General features: G+C 35.4%; 1 protein-coding gene, 1 non-coding gene and 1 pseudogene across 8 annotated transcripts in view; 2 read left to right on the top strand and 1 right to left on the bottom strand.

Annotated features, from left to right (window-relative positions):
- The window catches only part of PPP1R12A (protein phosphatase 1 regulatory subunit 12A), a 131,073-nt gene that overhangs the window by 40,982 nt on the left and 72,961 nt on the right, over positions 1–17,130 (top strand). For all 7 annotated transcript variants that reach the window (XM_039838911.1, XM_039838909.1, XM_039838912.1 and 4 more), the window contains exon 2: positions 3,550–3,680. In XM_039838911.1, the coding sequence (XP_039694845.1) occupies positions 3,550–3,680 (131 nt within the window). The remainder of the gene's footprint in view (positions 1–3,549; positions 3,681–17,130) is intronic.
- LOC120583557 (uncharacterized) lies at positions 12,569–12,688 on the bottom strand (annotated as a pseudogene).
- On the top strand, positions 12,807–12,879 carry TRNAV-UAC (transfer RNA valine (anticodon UAC)). The gene has a single exon. It is a non-coding gene; the product is annotated as a tRNA-Val (tRNA).

Raw genomic sequence — 17,130 nt, 5'->3', positions numbered from 1 at the left:
ATACTCCTTAATGAGACCTCTGTGGACCATCTTAGTCGCAAGATTTCTTTATATTCCCAGTGATATTTTAGAACTTTATACCTGCTGCTCTTATTCCCTTATATGATCATTGTTATTTATGGACTAGTCTCATATATTATCATGTGATCTTTTCCATCCCGTGTGTTTCTAGTTCCTTGGCCTATATAATATGAAGAGTAGCTAAAGGAATTAGGGATAGTCTACAAAATATGTGAGAATTCTCCACGGAAAAAGTCTTTATAATATTTAAAAGTTTATCAGTTAAAAGTAGGATTCCATTTGACATGTGAAGTTTCAGGAAGGAGGGGACGGAAATTACAGGAAGACGTATTTTAGCATGTACAATTTAGAAAAAGTAGTGCCGTATGCTGGAAGTAATCCATAGTAGGAGTTCAGTAAATGGTAGCCTATCTTTTTTCTTTTTTTTTTTACATTTTAAATTGAGATATAACTTACATACAATAAAGTACATAGCTTTTTAAGTATACAATTCAATAAATTTTTACATATGTGTATGCATAAGTAAAAATCAGAAAAGTAGAGAACATTTCCACTTCTCCAGAAAGTTCCCACATGCTCTCCCCATTATTTTCCCACACATTTAACCATGGCTCTGAGCTTTATTACCAGAGATTAGCTTTGTTTGGAAACTTACAATATATGTCCTTTGTGTCTGCCTTTTTTCACTATTTATATTTATGAGGATCATCCATGTTATTGAAGGTAGTAGTAGTTTGTTCTTTTTGTTCTTTTTTTCTTTGATGTATAGGATTCTATTACATGAATAGACTGTCCCCGCCACACACCCCCCGCCCACACACACATACACATACACCCTACCCCATTTATCAATCTACATAACTTTAGTACATACTATTGAATGCTTTTCTGAAGGGGTTATATGAATTTTAAAACTTTCATTAGCAATTTGATTGTTTCTTCACATGAGTTCTCATTTAAGAATCAATCTTAGAGTTTCTTTTTATGTAAACACTGCCTATTCATGTAAACTTTTGAAAATAAAGGAAAATTTAAAGAAGAAAATAAAAATTATTCAGTCTCACAACCGATGGTAATAACTAAACCTTCATTATATATTTTTCTAGTCTTTTTGTGTACATAATTTTTAGTAGAATTGGACTCATTAGGCTAATTGTTTTTGTATCCTTTTTAAAAAACTTAATATATTCTGAATATGTTCTCATATCCCTTTATAAAGAATCATTTTTTTAGATACATTTATCAAGTAGAGTTTTATGTTTTTAAATTGATGATAAAAATCAGAATGCTGCTTTGTAGCCTGTAGGAATTAAAAGAGGTTGAGAGAAAAGAAGAATAAAACTTAGTATCTTTTCTCAAGAAAAATTATTAAGCTTATGAATAGGTCTATTATTTCAAGCCACTGTGAGTCATTAGCTATCTTAGCATTTTATAAACTACTTACTAATACAATAGAATTTTGGTGTTTCTTCCTTTGATATTAGATAGCTATGGTTTTCAATCTCTCCTACTCTTTCTTTAACCACTGCTCCTTGAAAAAAAAAAACAGTACTTTTCCCAAGCAGTGTATATTTAAAGTTTATATGAATATCACTTATATGTTTTTTTACCCTCAGCTATGTGTAAGGTACTTGTTTGAGCACTTTGCGACCTTGCTTAAAAAATTGTTCTAAGGAGAAGAATGATGAATACATAAGAATGTTCAATGCATTAAGGAATTTTAGCTTCTTCCCTCCACTTGAAAAATAAAGACACCAAAGCCCCCAAAAGATTAAATTACTTGTCCACAAAATTTGTGTCAGTCAGAACTAAAGCCTGGAGCCAAAAGCTATGATTCCATCAGTGCTTTTCCACTTTAGATGTAAGTACTTTATCCTTAGTGGTTTTCTTGACACCAACTTTGTCATTTTCTAAGAAAATGCTACTAATTGTGTCTGTAATAAGTGAAGCAAAGCTGGCTTCATTTACAACAAACACTAAAGTGCCTAGAATGTATGATGTCCAGTTGTAGAGACCGCAGATAGGTGAGAAATACATTGATGAACTAGGAACATCCGTGGAAAGCAGTGGTAAGTGTGGAAAGAGCTTTTTTTTTGGCATCAGAACATCTGTGTTAGAATCTCAGCTCTATTATTTTCTACCTGTGTAGCTTATTTAAGCTACTTAATCTCTTTGAATCTTAGTTTTCTTGTTCATTCATTTTTTGAGCCCCTACCACATGGCAAGAACTGTATTAAGTGCTAGGGATACAGCAAAATTCTTATTCACATGAGGGTTTTCGTGAGGATAATGTATATAAATCAGTAAAATAGATAAAGCACCAATCATACCACTTGACACAAAGTAAGCATTGATAAAAGTTCCTTTATTTACAACAGGCTGAGGTTCTCAAACTTTTTCATCTCAGGACCCCTTTATATCCTTAAAACTTATTAAAAGACCCCAAAAGATTTTTGTTTCTGTAGGTTGTATGTATTAATGTTTACAGTACTAGAGGTTAAAACTGAGAAATTTAAGTATTTATTAATTCACTTTAAAATAGTAATACTTAACCCATGTTAATCAACATTTTTTAATTAAAATAATTATTTTGCTCTTGAAAGCTTGGAATTTATCATGGGCAACAAGTACTGTTGTTTTTCTTGAAATGACAGGCTTACTTTGTTTACTTTTAGGACAATTTCTGCCAGAAATCCAAATTAGACTAACTATAGTTTGTCATTTAAGTAAAAATGATACTGCATGGAAAAAGTGGCTAGTTCAGCTTGCAACTCAATTACACAAGTAGTTTTTGTCAAGGCAGTCATTTATACTGATAAGAAGTGCTTTATGTATACTTCTTTCTTGTTTCACAGAGTATTAAAAAGGTATGTATTTAAGTGTCAACATTTAATAAAATTTATGATTTTTACTGCTTTGTATAAAGGACATCCATAAGTAAAAGTTTCTTTTTTTTTTTTTAAACTGAGTGCATAGTGGTGAAGACAGTGACTATTAGTAGAATTTTGGTTTTGTTATTGTTTTTTGCTACTGTCTTAGTTTGTGCTAAGGCATGAGCAATATTACCACTAGTGCTTTTGCACCCTCAAATGCACACATCAGCACAGTGGAAAGGGGAAATACCATTTTAGTATTATTTTGTAAATAGTTTGACCATGTCAACTCCCTGAAAGGATCTCTCTCCCCTCAATAGACCACATTTTGGGAACCATTGCTATAGAGGATATTATTGGTACTTAATTATAATGTTTTGATTTCATTTTAATGAAATATACTTTTTTTTCCTCATGGGGTTCGCATGAAGAGTCTACTCACATACATTACTGTTGTACAGGTATCTAAGCAAGAACTCTTACAATTAGTTCATTAGCCTGCTGAGTAGTAGTACAATCAAGAGAGCAGCTGACTAATTTACAGAGAATGTTTTATGTTACAAAAGCAGCAAAGTAGGAATTCTATTCTTTTGGTGTATTATTGGGAGTGTTGAATCAAATTTTTTTCTGATCATGCTTTCTTTTGTGTTTTTAGGCTTGCATTGATGACAATGTTGATATGGTGAAGTTTCTGGTAGAAAATGGAGCAAATATTAATCAACCTGATAATGAAGGCTGGATACCGCTACATGCAGCTGCTTCCTGTGGATATCTCGATATTGCAGAGTAAGTCAGTTCTCTATTTACTTTTATCCAAATAAAATGTTAGAGACCTGAGATTTTACAGAAATTGTTGTTAAAGGTAAATGAGTGAACTTTTATATTACTGTAATTCATGAAAATTATTGTTTCCAGGAAAGAGGATGATTCTTAGGAATCCAAATAGTGAGTCTCTTGATAGGAAATCATCTTCCTGTCTCCTCACCCTCTTTGGCTTTTGGTAGTTTGTATCGATATGAGTAATTGTACATATTTCTCCAGTCCCATCTCCTTTACTTCTGAATACACATAGATTGTCAAATGATTCAAGGTTAATATTTAGCAATCTAGTCTATTCTTGTGTAATCATGAATTGTTAGGGGAAAATAACAATAATTACTTTGCTTTAGAGAGAATATGGTACATAGTTCTCCAATTAGTCAGTATATATATGCTTGCTTAGTTTTTTATTAAGATTGTTTTCTAATAATATGTTTTTTAGGAAATTCAGTGAGAAATAGTTATTGTATTCTTAACTACCTTTAATGGATGGCTACTTTCCAAGAAAATTCGATTCTTTAAGCTTTTAACAAGTATAGCTATCCTGACAAAATAATTTTTTTATTAAATTATTTTTTTCTTATTACTATATATCAATACCATAAACAGTTTTGTCTGTTCACATTAAAGGTTTTCAACTAATAAATATTGGATATGGGCCTTCTGTGGATCTTTCTTAGTAAGCCTTCATGGTTTTATTTCTTTGTATATTTCACATTTCCTCATGTATATTGGAGATATAATACTTCATTTTAAACGGAGGCTCGATGTTTGGTGGGCTGGCCTGGGAATCAAAAGATCTAAGTTGAGTTTTATTACAGACACTAACACTAACTGCACTATATATTTTGGTAATTTGTTTCCTCTTTCTGTGCCTTGATTTCTTTTGTGTAAAATGAAGAAGTCTTTTTGCTATTGCAAACCAATAGTAGTTGTTCATAAATATATCATGGTTCTCAAGTTCCTTATTCCTTTCTGTTCTTTTCATGCTCATCATTTTTCTTCTTTAGAAAAAAATAGTGCTAATGTACATTTATCTTTAGCTGTTCTTAAAACTTTGGTAATTAGGGTCTGGAGTCAACTTATGTGGATTATGAAGGCTTTCTCAACCACTCTCAAGGGGTTTTCTCCTGTATAGAATGGGAATAATAATTTCTAGATTTGTCGTGAGGGTTAACTGAGGTAACCCATCAAGCATAGTACTTGGCACATAGGAAATACTCAGTATATATTAACTTTTTATCATTATATCATTTATCTCCACTGGGAAAATGAAAACCCGTCTTTCTTCAGATGTTTAGTCCTTGTGTTTTGTTTTTTTATTCATGCTTCTGAGTTTGAAAACACAATAATAATTGTCTTCAATGATTTCCTATGGAATAATTTCCATAGACTTGATTGATAACCCATTCTGTCACTTGGAATGGTTTTAGCTGCAAGTAAGGGTATCAGATTTAAAAAGACCTAAAGAGTAAGGGCTCTTGTTATACATAATCTGTGTATGTCAAGAAGGGGAACCTTTTCCAGAAAGCCCTCTCTGACTGTGGCTTATTTCCCCTTAAGGGACTTCCATTGGCCTGGCTTGGTCATTTGCCCATGTCTACTTTGGGAAAGGCGAGTATCTGGCATATTCAGTTTTTTATATGCCAATAAACAAGTATGAGTGGGGTGAGCAGTCTGCTGTAGATGTTAATGTATTCAAGTAGAGTAACTACAACTTTTCACATTTGGAAGGTGGGATATGGAATATGTGCAGATCTGTGCAAAAAAGAGATCTTTTTGGCCAAGGTTGACTAGAGTTTTGCTGATTTAACTTTCTACAGGCAGTTAGAATTTATGGCTATGGTGTAACTGAAGTATTTAAATCTATAGTTTCTTTGAACCAAATTAAAATTAGAAAAATGATGATGACCTCCTTTTTACTCTTTCTGCCGCATGAAATTATTTTTTTAAATAATGACAGTGTTTTATAAAAGATAATTTAGTAGATACTAGGTTATTTGTTAAGGTGATCATAGCCCCAAACTCTTCCAAATGCATGATTAATCAGTATTACCTTTTTTAGCAAATAATTTCACTAATGAGTGTGAGAAGTTAATTAAACCCTACTTTCTTGGGCCTTGAAAAATATAGCGTGGAGGCTTGCTTAAAAGATAGGGTGAAGCCTCCCCCAAATCAGAGTATTTGTAGGGTAAAAGGTCTCGTTAATAATGATGTAGAGACAATAGTTATAGAGTAGAATTGATGTAGGAAAATTGGGTCATTCTATTAAGTACTGGAGTTAAATTTGTTGGAAATCCTGTTTCAGCATTCACTAGCTTTGTGCCCTTGGCCAAGCTACTTAGCCTCTATGATTAATATATTTATGAAATAGTGTAATAATTTGAGAATGATCTAGCATCTTCCTAGCTCTTACTTCTCATAATGCTTTCCACATTTTTCACTCTGTCAGTTCAATTCTCCAACATTCCCTGCTGGTTCATATCAATGTGTCTTTTTTCACAGTGGTTTAGTTACCTCATTTCTTTATTGGTCAAGTAAACCTATTAAGGTGCAGTTTGTGTAAGGGTCACTTCTTCCAGAAACCTTTCTGAAGTTTCTGTCTGATTCATCATCGTCTCTAACATATCAGTTGTTTACATGATTCTTGACCAACTGCATTGTGCACAAAATAGTACTTATTCATCCTTTTGGAAATGAGAGCTGAAACAAACAGTGAAACACAGATAGTTTACTCTGAGGATTTAAGGATGATTAGGATACAGTGAGTTCTAAATTTTTTACCTTTATTGGAGATAGTGGAAAAAGAATGTGAGGTTACAGTTTGTAGACACTTAACAGTTTCATATCAGGTCTTTAGCCTATTATAAGCCAAGTAAATAGATAAATGATAACTTCATATTCTGGCTCAATTATCTCACCTTTTCACTGAAATAGTTACCCTCAACCTCTCCCTGCTTTGAATAAGGTAAAAGTCTCAGATCTAAAAATAGAGATTGTTTAATAATGTCCCTTTTCCAGAGTGGATTACAGGAAGTATAAATGAGATGAGTTTGGGAGCATGATGTTCATTAATGTTCAGCATATGCATTATTTTACTAAATAGAGATGAGTCAGGTATTGAAATGTGTGCATTAACATCATTCTCTTCCTTTGGTGTGCTCAATTGGCAGTGTTATGCGCTGAATTGTGTCCCTACAAAATTTACATACTGAAACCTTAACCCTGAGAACCTTGAAATGTTACTGTAGAAATGGAGCCTTTAAAGAGATTTCTAGGATGTGTCCTAATCCAGTCTTACTGATATCCTTATAAGAAGAGGAAATTTGGAAAAAAAGAGACACTAGGGCCATGCACATAGAAAAGACCATGGGAGGACACTGAAAAAAAGCGGTGGTCTCTAGCCCAGGAGAGAAGCCTCAGAAGAAACTAAACTTGTCAACATCTTGATCTTGGACTTCTAACCTCTAGAACTATGAGAATAAATCTCTGTTATTTAAGCACTTAATCTGTGGTGTTTTCTTATGGTAGCACTAGCAAACTAATACAGGCAGTACAGAATTCTTACTGTCACATCAAGGTATTCTTCTCCCAAAATTACAGTGTTGATGTCATTGGACTATGAGTTAAAAGTAAAATTGAATAGTACAACTTTTGGACATACTAGAAAAGCAAATGATTGTGGAACCCAAGAAACCATGAATTCAATTTATTGTTCTAATCTATAACAATTAGTTATAGCTCTCTAACCATAAAGTATAACTAAATTATATATTTAAATTATGTGCAAAGTACTGAAAACCAAGTCCTCTGACTAAAAAATAATTGGATGAAAATGTAAGAGTTATACAATGGCAGCATTTTAAATTTTGTCATTCTTTTTCATTTGTTAGCTAGAATACTTTTGTAAAAGAAACTTCCTCATATTTGGTTGCCCCCTGGTACAAGATTTTTAGGAAAGAGGGTATATTATTTATTCTTTCCCTCTGTATACTGATATTTAAAATAATGATTTAGTTCAGTAGTTAACTTTCAAAAGGATTAATTGTTTTTCTGAGATCTAAGTAACTTTAGGAGCTCTTGTATTAAAACATAATTGATGTGTTTCAATCCATTGCAATTATTATCCTTATTGATTAGCAAATGGTACCATCTTTGGTCATTAAGAGTCTCTTCATGTTGGCTTCTGAGTCCTTGGGACATGACCAAATAAAGTGATCTTTAAAAGCTCCCTTGCTCTTTAGTATTACAGGATGTTCCAGATATCTTTTACATTTTCAGCCCCACGTGTAGACTTGCAATTTTTCCAAGGAGCCCTCTTCCTTGTAATGGCTGCTAGCGTGCTCATTGTTACTGCTAGTCATTGTTTCCAATTCAAATTAAGCACCAAAGTGTTTTCTTTAATCTTATCAATTTTATGTCAATATTTCCTTTCTTCCTCAGGTCATTGCCAGGAACTACAGGATTAAAATAATACATAATTATTAATTTGCTTCATCATATGTTACACATACTTTAGACTACTTATAATGATACTACCAATAACAATATTATTACTGAGAGCAGTTTGAAGTTCTTTTGTTCATTTGATTGGTTGGTGGGTATTTTGGCAGGGGTAAGAGGGAACACTTATTTTTGTCCTTAAGGTAGCCCACTTGGAATATGCCTTCAAATTACTGTGTGTTGAAGTCATTTGAAGTAATTCTTTTTTGTGTGGTTATATGCCACCAACTATGTATGCCATTGGGTTCATTGTTTAATCTGTTTTTTAGAGTTCACTTTCTTTAAGCTTGTTTTATAATTTATATAAAATACCAGGTTCCAATGACAGTTCCTAGTCTGCCACCCTATTTCCTCCGACATTCTATAGATAACTATTTCTTAGTTTTATATTTTACCACTGTATGTTTTTTAATGTATTATTTAAAATAAATATTACTCCTCCTTTATAGGTAAATAGTAGAATGTTATACACATATTTCTTCCCTTTGCTTTTTTCACTTAACAGTCTATTATGGAGATCGCTATATAGTGGAATATATATTTATTTGAATGAGTACAGTTTTAGCCTTGGAATTGTCTTTTCATGTTCTTGCAAATCATAGGAATTTTTATGTTTGGAAAATATTTTGTATTTGAATAAGAAAACTTAAATGACTTGTTTTTATTAACATTTTGGTTATCGATGTGTTCATTATTTTAATATAATCTTTAGTATATTAATTTTGTCACCAAATTTCTTTTTTAGGACTCTGCTACAGTTGTTTAAGGAATGCTTTAATCCTGAGTTGCTTTAGTGTTCGCCATAAAATTTTCCAATAGTAAAGAAAATTAGCCCTGTATTAGGCTAGCATTATGTAGTTTCATAGTACTAGAATGAAATATTGATTAATTAATATATTTAATATAATTTTCTTCTAGTTTTAAAGGTACTGTTGTTGAAGATTTCATGTCATTATAAAATTCTGGTAGGATTACATTCAGTGACATTTTCATGATTTCATTTACAGCAAGGAAAAAGTTTCATTAGCTTTGTCACTTGATCATTAAGAACCAGCTATATAAGGATATGAAAACTTTTAAATACTTGTGGTGGTTTATTTATAGCTCGGCTTTTCTTTGTTATATCTTTTATTCCATAAACATCCAACAGTATCCTCAAGATTTTTCTTGGCTTGCCCTTCAAAATATATCCAGTATTTAACTATTTTTCATCACCTCTTTCATTTCTCCCTGATCCTGGACAATGTTGTTTTTCATGGAATTATTGCAGTTGCAATAATTCTGACCATAACCATCTTCTTCCCACTATCTATTTGCCAAACAGCAGCCCGAGTGATCCTTTTAAAGTAATTGCAACTGGGATAACATCTCATTTTTACTAATAGCCCCTCCAGTGGGTTCACAATGCACTGGGGATGGAAGCCAGAGTTCTGGTGGCCTAGAATGCTATTGTTTGGTCCTTCATCACCTTTCTGACTTCATTTCACCCACTCCAGGCTCTCTCAGTCATATTGGTCCCCTTGCTTAGCCTTTAAACAAACTAGGCATTTTGCTTCATAGTCTGAACCTGTTGATTCCTTTGTCTAGAATTAAATAATGTTATTTTGGTAAAAGAATCAAGAATTCTTATCGATTTAAGAAATATATGAACTTCATCACGCCAGTGGGAAACATAATATTCTTAAGCTCAAGCTCAGGAATCAGATAACTGATTAAATCTTCCCTCTGCCAAATAATTGCTGTTAACTTTGAACAAATTCAGCTTCTCTGAGCCTCTGCTTCCTCATCTGTAAAATGGAAGTGTTAATACTTGTCCCTCCTTTATATGATTATTTCAAAGATTGAATGAAGTAATATGTATAAGACACTTGACACAATATTGGCACATATTTAGTATTCAGTAAATATTAACTCAATTAGTTGTTATTCATAATGCAATATTTGATTATTTTAATGAAAAGAGGATAAGCTCTTGATTCTCCTGGATTATTATAATTTTGTTTTAGGACAAACCTAACTAGATGAGAGGAGCATAGGAGAGTGATGTAGTCATTGGTCATATTTACTTTTGATAAGTGAGTATTTGAGCCCTAAGAAGGGTTGACAAATCCATGAATTTTGGTTTTATTTACATATTTTTATCAAGAATGATACTTTGTTAGTGTAAAGTAGAACTTTTGATTAAAAGTCTCAGAAGATGAAATTACATCTAATGTCTTATGAAAATAGTAAAATTTTGTTTGAGACATACTTACATGTTGCTATAATCACAATGGGGTATATTTGTCTAAAACTATAAAGATAATGTTCTCATATATTCCATTTTTTTAACTTTATGGGAATGTTCACTTTTTTCCAATTTATAATCAGAACTGGAGCCTTATTCTCAACTCATATTCTGTTGTTCTTTTTGTTATAGCACAACTGTCTCCTATAGTAATGTTTCCAGAGAAAAAAATGACTTGGGACCCAACTAGGCACTCTGTGCCAAGAGAGAGTTCTTGGCTTCCCGCAAGAAAGAATTCAAGTGCCAGCTGAATATCAAAGCGAGAGCAATTTATTAAAGAAAAGGGCTACCCCACAGACAGAGCAAGAGGCCACTCCATAGGCAGAGTGGCATTTATCTTATCCAGGTCTGGTTTTTCTTGAGAGTGTAAATAGCATTTTTATTAGGGAGAGGAATATATATAAGTCATGTGGGGCTTTCTGAGAAAGGGGAGGGCTCCCCCTAATAGGTCACCACACCTTTTTCAAATATGGTCTGGGTCAGATCTGTCCTGGTGCTTGGGGGCATGCGATTTAGTATGTTAGCATATAATGAGCCAAGAGGTCATCTTTCGGTCAGTCTTTCTCCCTATTGTAGTGACCCGGTCTGAGCTGGGTCTGAGCTGGTTCTGGTCGCTTCCTCTCATCTCCAGTACATGACTCTTACTTCCTGTTGTAGGGTACCTTGTCCCAGTCTTGTCTTAGTGTTAGGCCTTGTGAGATTTAAAAATGACTACAACACAGTCCATAATCTTCAAGCTTACAGATAGATACATGTAAAGTCAATTAACCAATACAATATAGAATAAATGGACCAAGAGATGTACAAGGAACATTGAGGAAGAACTGATTAATTCTGTGTAGGCCAATCAGAGAAAGATTCTAAAAGCAACATTGTTAAATTAAAAGATGAGCAGAGTTTTTGCCTTTGGGAGTTGTAAGCTCCTTGAGGAAAGTCATGTTATTCATGAATTAGAAATAATATATGTAAATCTCTTCGTTAGGTTCTACTGTATCGAATAATATTTGCCATTTCTTTGTTAAAACTTATTGACCAATTCCCATAAAGTTAAAACTAAACACTGCAGCTAATAGGCTACTTCTACTTCTAATGAGCTCACTCTCTTCGATTTCCACCAATCGAATTGCAAGACTACCAGAAGTTAATTGTGTATGTGTTTAGCCTGTTAATACCTGTGGGACTTGTTGGTGATTATATAATGTAATCAGATAGCCCAAAACTGATGAAACATGTTCAAGAAAGAAAATTGCTATAACTATGCCAAACTCTTTGGAAAGACTAAATAAAGGGAAGGCCTCGAAAATATTATTGCTGTTTAATAAAATGGGGGCAACAACTGAAAGACTGAAAGAAAAAATACCTAGATTGCTTTTCTGTTTACTTCAAGTTTTTCCCTCACTTTAAAGTACTTTGAAGCCTTACACAACACATTATGAGTATGATTATTTCAAGAAAGGCAGCATGTATTTAAGTCATTGGAGACATTCTACAGTATGTTTTATGTTGAAATGTCTTATTTATGTTTATTTCATTTATGTATTATGTTTTATGATTCCATATTTTAATCAGCTTTTCTGGTTAATGAAGCAAATACTGGACTTGATTATATTAGATAAAAGAATTTCTTTGGAGCCATAATTTTTTCCAGGAGAAAACCACTAGTGGAATAAGCAGATAACACTAGGAAGTCTTTATTTATCCCACTTACTATAAATTTACTGTACATTTTAAAATTTTTATTTTTCAATTACAGTTGACATTGAATATTATATTAGTTTCAGGTGTATGACATAGTGATTAGACATTTATATAACTTACAAAGTGATCACCCCAATAAATCTTGTACCCATCTGACACCATACATTGTTATTGCAATATTATTTACTATATTCCTTATGCTATACTTTATATCCCCAAGACTGTTGTGTAACTACCAATATATACTTCTTTTTTTTTTTTTTTTTTTTTTTTTTTTTTTTTAAGGCAAGGCAACCCTTGGTTGACCTCACAGATTGCAAGGATCTTGTCAGCCTACAATCCCTTTCTTATTTATTTATTTTTTTTACACCTACAGCACCTGGTCTTCCTAGGTGGTCTCCCATCCAAGTACTAACCAGGCCCGACCCTGCTTTAGCTTCCAAGATCAGATGAGATCGGGCCTGTTCAGGGTGACATGGCCGTAGATCCAATATGTACTACTTTTTTTTCTTTTCTCCCTCTTTAATTTTCACCCCCCTCCCCCATTCCGCTCCTGAGCTAGGGATGTTGCTGTCTCCCTTTAAGAACTGGACCTCTATGGACATGGCTCCATAGTGTAGCGGTTAGCACGTCTGCTTTACACGCAGAAGGTCCTGGGTTCGCACCCCAGTGGAGCCGCGGTGCATGGTCTACAGCTGTGCCACCCTGAACAAGCCCGATGTGTGATCTCAGAAGCTAAGCAGGATCGGACCTGGTTAGTGCTTGGTTGGGAGACCACCTAGGAAGACCAGGTGCTGTAGGCATAAATAATAATATTAAATTAAAAAAATAAATAAAAAGAACTGGATCTCTGAAGGCGGGGTGTCTCTCCCACATGCATGCACGGGGTTATTATCTGTGGCTCCACCTGGGGAGCGAACCCAAGACCTTCTGCTTGTAAAGCAGACGTGCTAACCACTACACTATGGAGCCATCCCACAATATGTACTTCTTAATTCCTTCTCCTTTTTCACCCACACCCTTAATCCCCCTCCCATCTGGTGACCATCAAAATGTTCTCTATATCTTTACGTTTGTTTCTATTCCTTTATTTTGTTTTTTAGATGCCACACGTAAGTGAAATCTCTGTTTGATTTATTTCACTTAGTGTAATATCTCTAGGTCAATCCATGTTGTTGCAGATGGCAGGGTTTTATTCTATTTTATGGCTGAGTAATATTCCATTGTATATATGTACCACTTCTATATCTATTTATCTGATAATGGACACTTAGGTTACTTTTGTATCCTGGCTATTGTAAATAATGCTGCAATGAACATATCTTCAAATAAGTGTTTTGTGTTTCTTCGAGTAAATACCCAGAAGTGGAATTACTGGGTCTTTCATCTCTTGTTATAGGCCTTTGTTTTAAAGTCTTTTGTCTGGTATAAGTATTGCTACCCCAGCTTTTTTTCTTTCTTTCTTTGCATTTTCATGGAATATTTTTTTGCATTCCTTTACTTTCAGTTGGTGTGTCTTTTGATGTGAAGTGAGTCTCTTGTAGGCAACATATGTAAGGGTCTTGTTTTCTTATCCATTCAGCCACCCTATGTTGTTTGATTGGAGCATTTAATCCATTTATATTTGAAATAATTATTGATCGATGTGTAGTTATTGCCATTTTATTCATTTTTTTCCCTTTTTTTTTTTTTTTAAAGTCCTTTTAACATTTCTTGTAATACTGGCATGGTGGTAATGAACTCTTTAGCTTTATCTTGTCTGGAATGCTCTTTATCTGTTTTTCAATTCTAAATTATAGCCTTGCTGCTTAAAGTAATCTTGAAGGTAGGTCCTTAGTTTCCATCATTTTGAATATTTAATGCCAGTCCTTTCTGGCCTGCAAAGTTTCTGTTGAGAAATCAGCTGACATCTTATGGGATTCCCTTGTGGGTAACTGCTTTCTCTTGCTGCTTTTAAGATTCTCGGTTTGTCTCTCTAACTTTTGACATTTTAATTATGATGTGTCTTGGTGTGAGTTTCTTTGGGTTCATCTTGTTTGAGAGTCTCTGTGCTTCCTGGAATTGTATGTCTATTTCCTTCTCCAGGTTAGAGAAGTTCTCCATCATTATTTCTTCAGTGAGATTTTCAATTCCTTTCATTTCCTTCAATTTCAGTTCCTCTCTCTTCTCTTTCTGGTACTCCATGATGTGAATGTTGATGCACTTGATGTCGTCCCAAAGGCCCCTTAAACTGTCCTCATTTTTTCTTTTTGGATTCTTTGTTCTTGTTGCTGTTCTGAATGGGTGTTTTCTGCTACCTTATCTTCCAAATTGCTGATTCATTCCTTTACTTTATATAATCTGTAGTTGGTTCTCTGTAATGTATTCTTCATTGCAGTTATTGTATTTTTCATTTCTCACTGGTTCTTTTTTATGTTCCCTCTTTGTTGAAGTTCTCACTGAGATCATTGAGCAAACTTATAACCAGTGTTTTGAGCACTGCACATGGTAGTTTGCTAGTCTCCATTTTGTTTACTTCTATTTCTGGAGCTTTGTTCTGTTCTTTCACGTGGGACATGTTTGTCTTCTCATGTTGGCTGCCTCCCTGGATTTTTTTCCTATGTATTAGAGCTGCTGTATCTCCTGATTTGGGTAGAGTGGTTTTATGTAGTAGGTGTCCTGTGTGGCCCAGTGACATGGTCTCCTTGGTCACCTGAGCTGGGTGCTTCACATGTGTTCCTTAATGGATTGTGTGTGCCTTCCTGTTGTAGTTGAGCCTTGATTGCTGTTGGCATGTCAATAAGAGGGTTTGACTTTCGGGCTGATAGGCTGTGAGGACTGGCTGTTAACTACAGTGGAGGAGCTGTTTTCCAGCAGCTGACCCTGTGGAGCAAGATTTGTTTTAGCAGGTTTGTGGTGTCTGCTGAGTCTGCCTTTTGGGTGTGTAGTTTGTGAAGGTGGTTGGGTGCTGCTCTGGTGTGATCTGAAGCAAGCCATTGGGTGTGTTGGTTCTCGAGCCTCTTGGGAGGGGCTCTGGAGCAAGCCAAGGTCAGCCACATGAGCTACAGAGTGATCTGCAGATGGTTACCACTTGTACTGGGCTTGGAGGTGCCTGGGAGAGGTTAAACTGCCAACCAAGGCTGGCTACCACAAGGTCGGATTTGGGGCTGCTTAGCAAGAGGTACGGGGTTATGCCAAGGCCAGATGCTGCTTGTTTGGGGTTTGTGAACCTTTGAGAGATTTTAGGAGAGTCCGTAGCGTCAGCCAAAATAGGCCATTTGTTGGAAAAGCTACTGGAAGTGGCTTGGGTGAGCCTGCAAATTGGGTGGGATGGGGTCTCATGGAATCACGGGGGAACGGGGGAACGATGTTAGGTTGATGGAGACTCACCTACCTTTGTGTGCAGGCTGGGTGAGGGGAGGCTCAACAAAGAAACAGTAGATTCTGCCAGCAGTTCTGCCTGAAAGAAAGCTGTCCCTCTGGCCCTTGCCCAGAAACCAGACAACTCAATTCCTCCCCATATGTCCCTGGCACCTTTTGAGCTGCTTCCCCAACACTGGAGCTTAGAGTGAGTTCCTCATCAAGTTAAGTTCCTGCTTAGGTTCTTTAGAAGGAGCACCTGGGACTCCAGCAGCCCTTCATCTCACTCAGCTACAGTTTTTGCTGGTTTATTAAAATGTTAATGTGTTTGGTTATAGAATACTGCCTCAGACTGGTGGGGTTGTTAAACAATCTACAATATTATCCTTGTAAAATGTGAAAAATTTTATATTTTTAGATGAGTGAAGATTGGATGAGTGGTAGACCTATATATAGTTCTTATTTTATAAATGAGGAAACTGTGTCATAGAGAGAAATCATACACAGGAAAGGACAGAACTAGGATTTTAACCTACACAGTCTAACTTTTCATGTCTGCACTTCTAGCTTCTATACTATTCTGCCTCCCTTTCTAGCCTTTGTAATTGGGAAGATTATGCCATTAAACTTACTAAGGGTTCTAAATAGATTGGGGGAAGCAGAGGAGAGAGTGTAGTGGGATGGGGATTTAGGTAGGCCAAATTTGAGATGCTAATGGAAAGGTGCAATAGAAGCCAGGAATATTTGGGGTATGTTTATAATGGTAGGGATCTCAAGACCCAGAGAACAACACAGGGGTGTTTCCCAGCTTTCCTTTTTGCCTCACAGCTGGAGCTGAAGAAGCTGATAACCCAAAGTACCACAATGGGCACAGATAAAAAACAAAAACAAAAACAAAAAAACCCCACAACAGCCTAATTTATTTGACCAAATACTAGGAGAGGAACACCCTAGAAAGACAGATAACTCTACTCTAGCCATTCACCATAGGAAAAAAAAATCTCAGCTTCATTCACACTCACCAGCAAAGGCCAAGTAGGAAGCATAGACTTCCACCCTTACCACTCTGTAATAAGCACTCCAACACCTGCACTGTAGTGGTATCAGACTAGACTAGATATATAGGGCCAGACAGACTTTTATCTCCATCAGATGGTTAACTAGCTTTCCCCCGCCACTTGCAGTGGAGACCATGTGGGAAGCCTGGACTTCTACCCACACCTGGCAGAAAGGAGGAGCTCTTATTCCTTCCTGCTGGAGTGGTGTCTGAAAGGACCTATTAGAGAGTGATTACTTTCATCACCTCCAAGCAGTAAAGAGTCCTACCTCCCTCCCCTCATAGTGTCAGTGGAGGCTACATGGGGCATACTAGTGAGACACTCATACTTTTCTCAGCTAGGAAGGTATCGGTGAAGGCTTGGTGGGGAGCCAGAAGCAATAAGGAGCTGCCCCATCTCTTGTATCAGTGGAAGCCAAGTGGGGAACCTGGACTTATACCCCCACCTTGTAGTAATGAGATGGCATCTCCCCACCTTCTTCTGGTAGAGCAGGACCAAACAAAGTCAGCTGATAGAGAAGATTTAAGCAAGA

This window comes from Pteropus medius, unplaced genomic scaffold, assembly GCF_902729225.1.
Source record: "Pteropus medius unplaced genomic scaffold, Ma_sr-lr_union100, whole genome shotgun sequence".
Taxonomy (NCBI): domain Eukaryota; kingdom Metazoa; phylum Chordata; class Mammalia; order Chiroptera; family Pteropodidae; genus Pteropus; species Pteropus medius.
The sequence above is the reverse complement of the archived record's forward strand: the minus strand, read 5'-3'. Positions and strand labels throughout refer to the sequence as shown.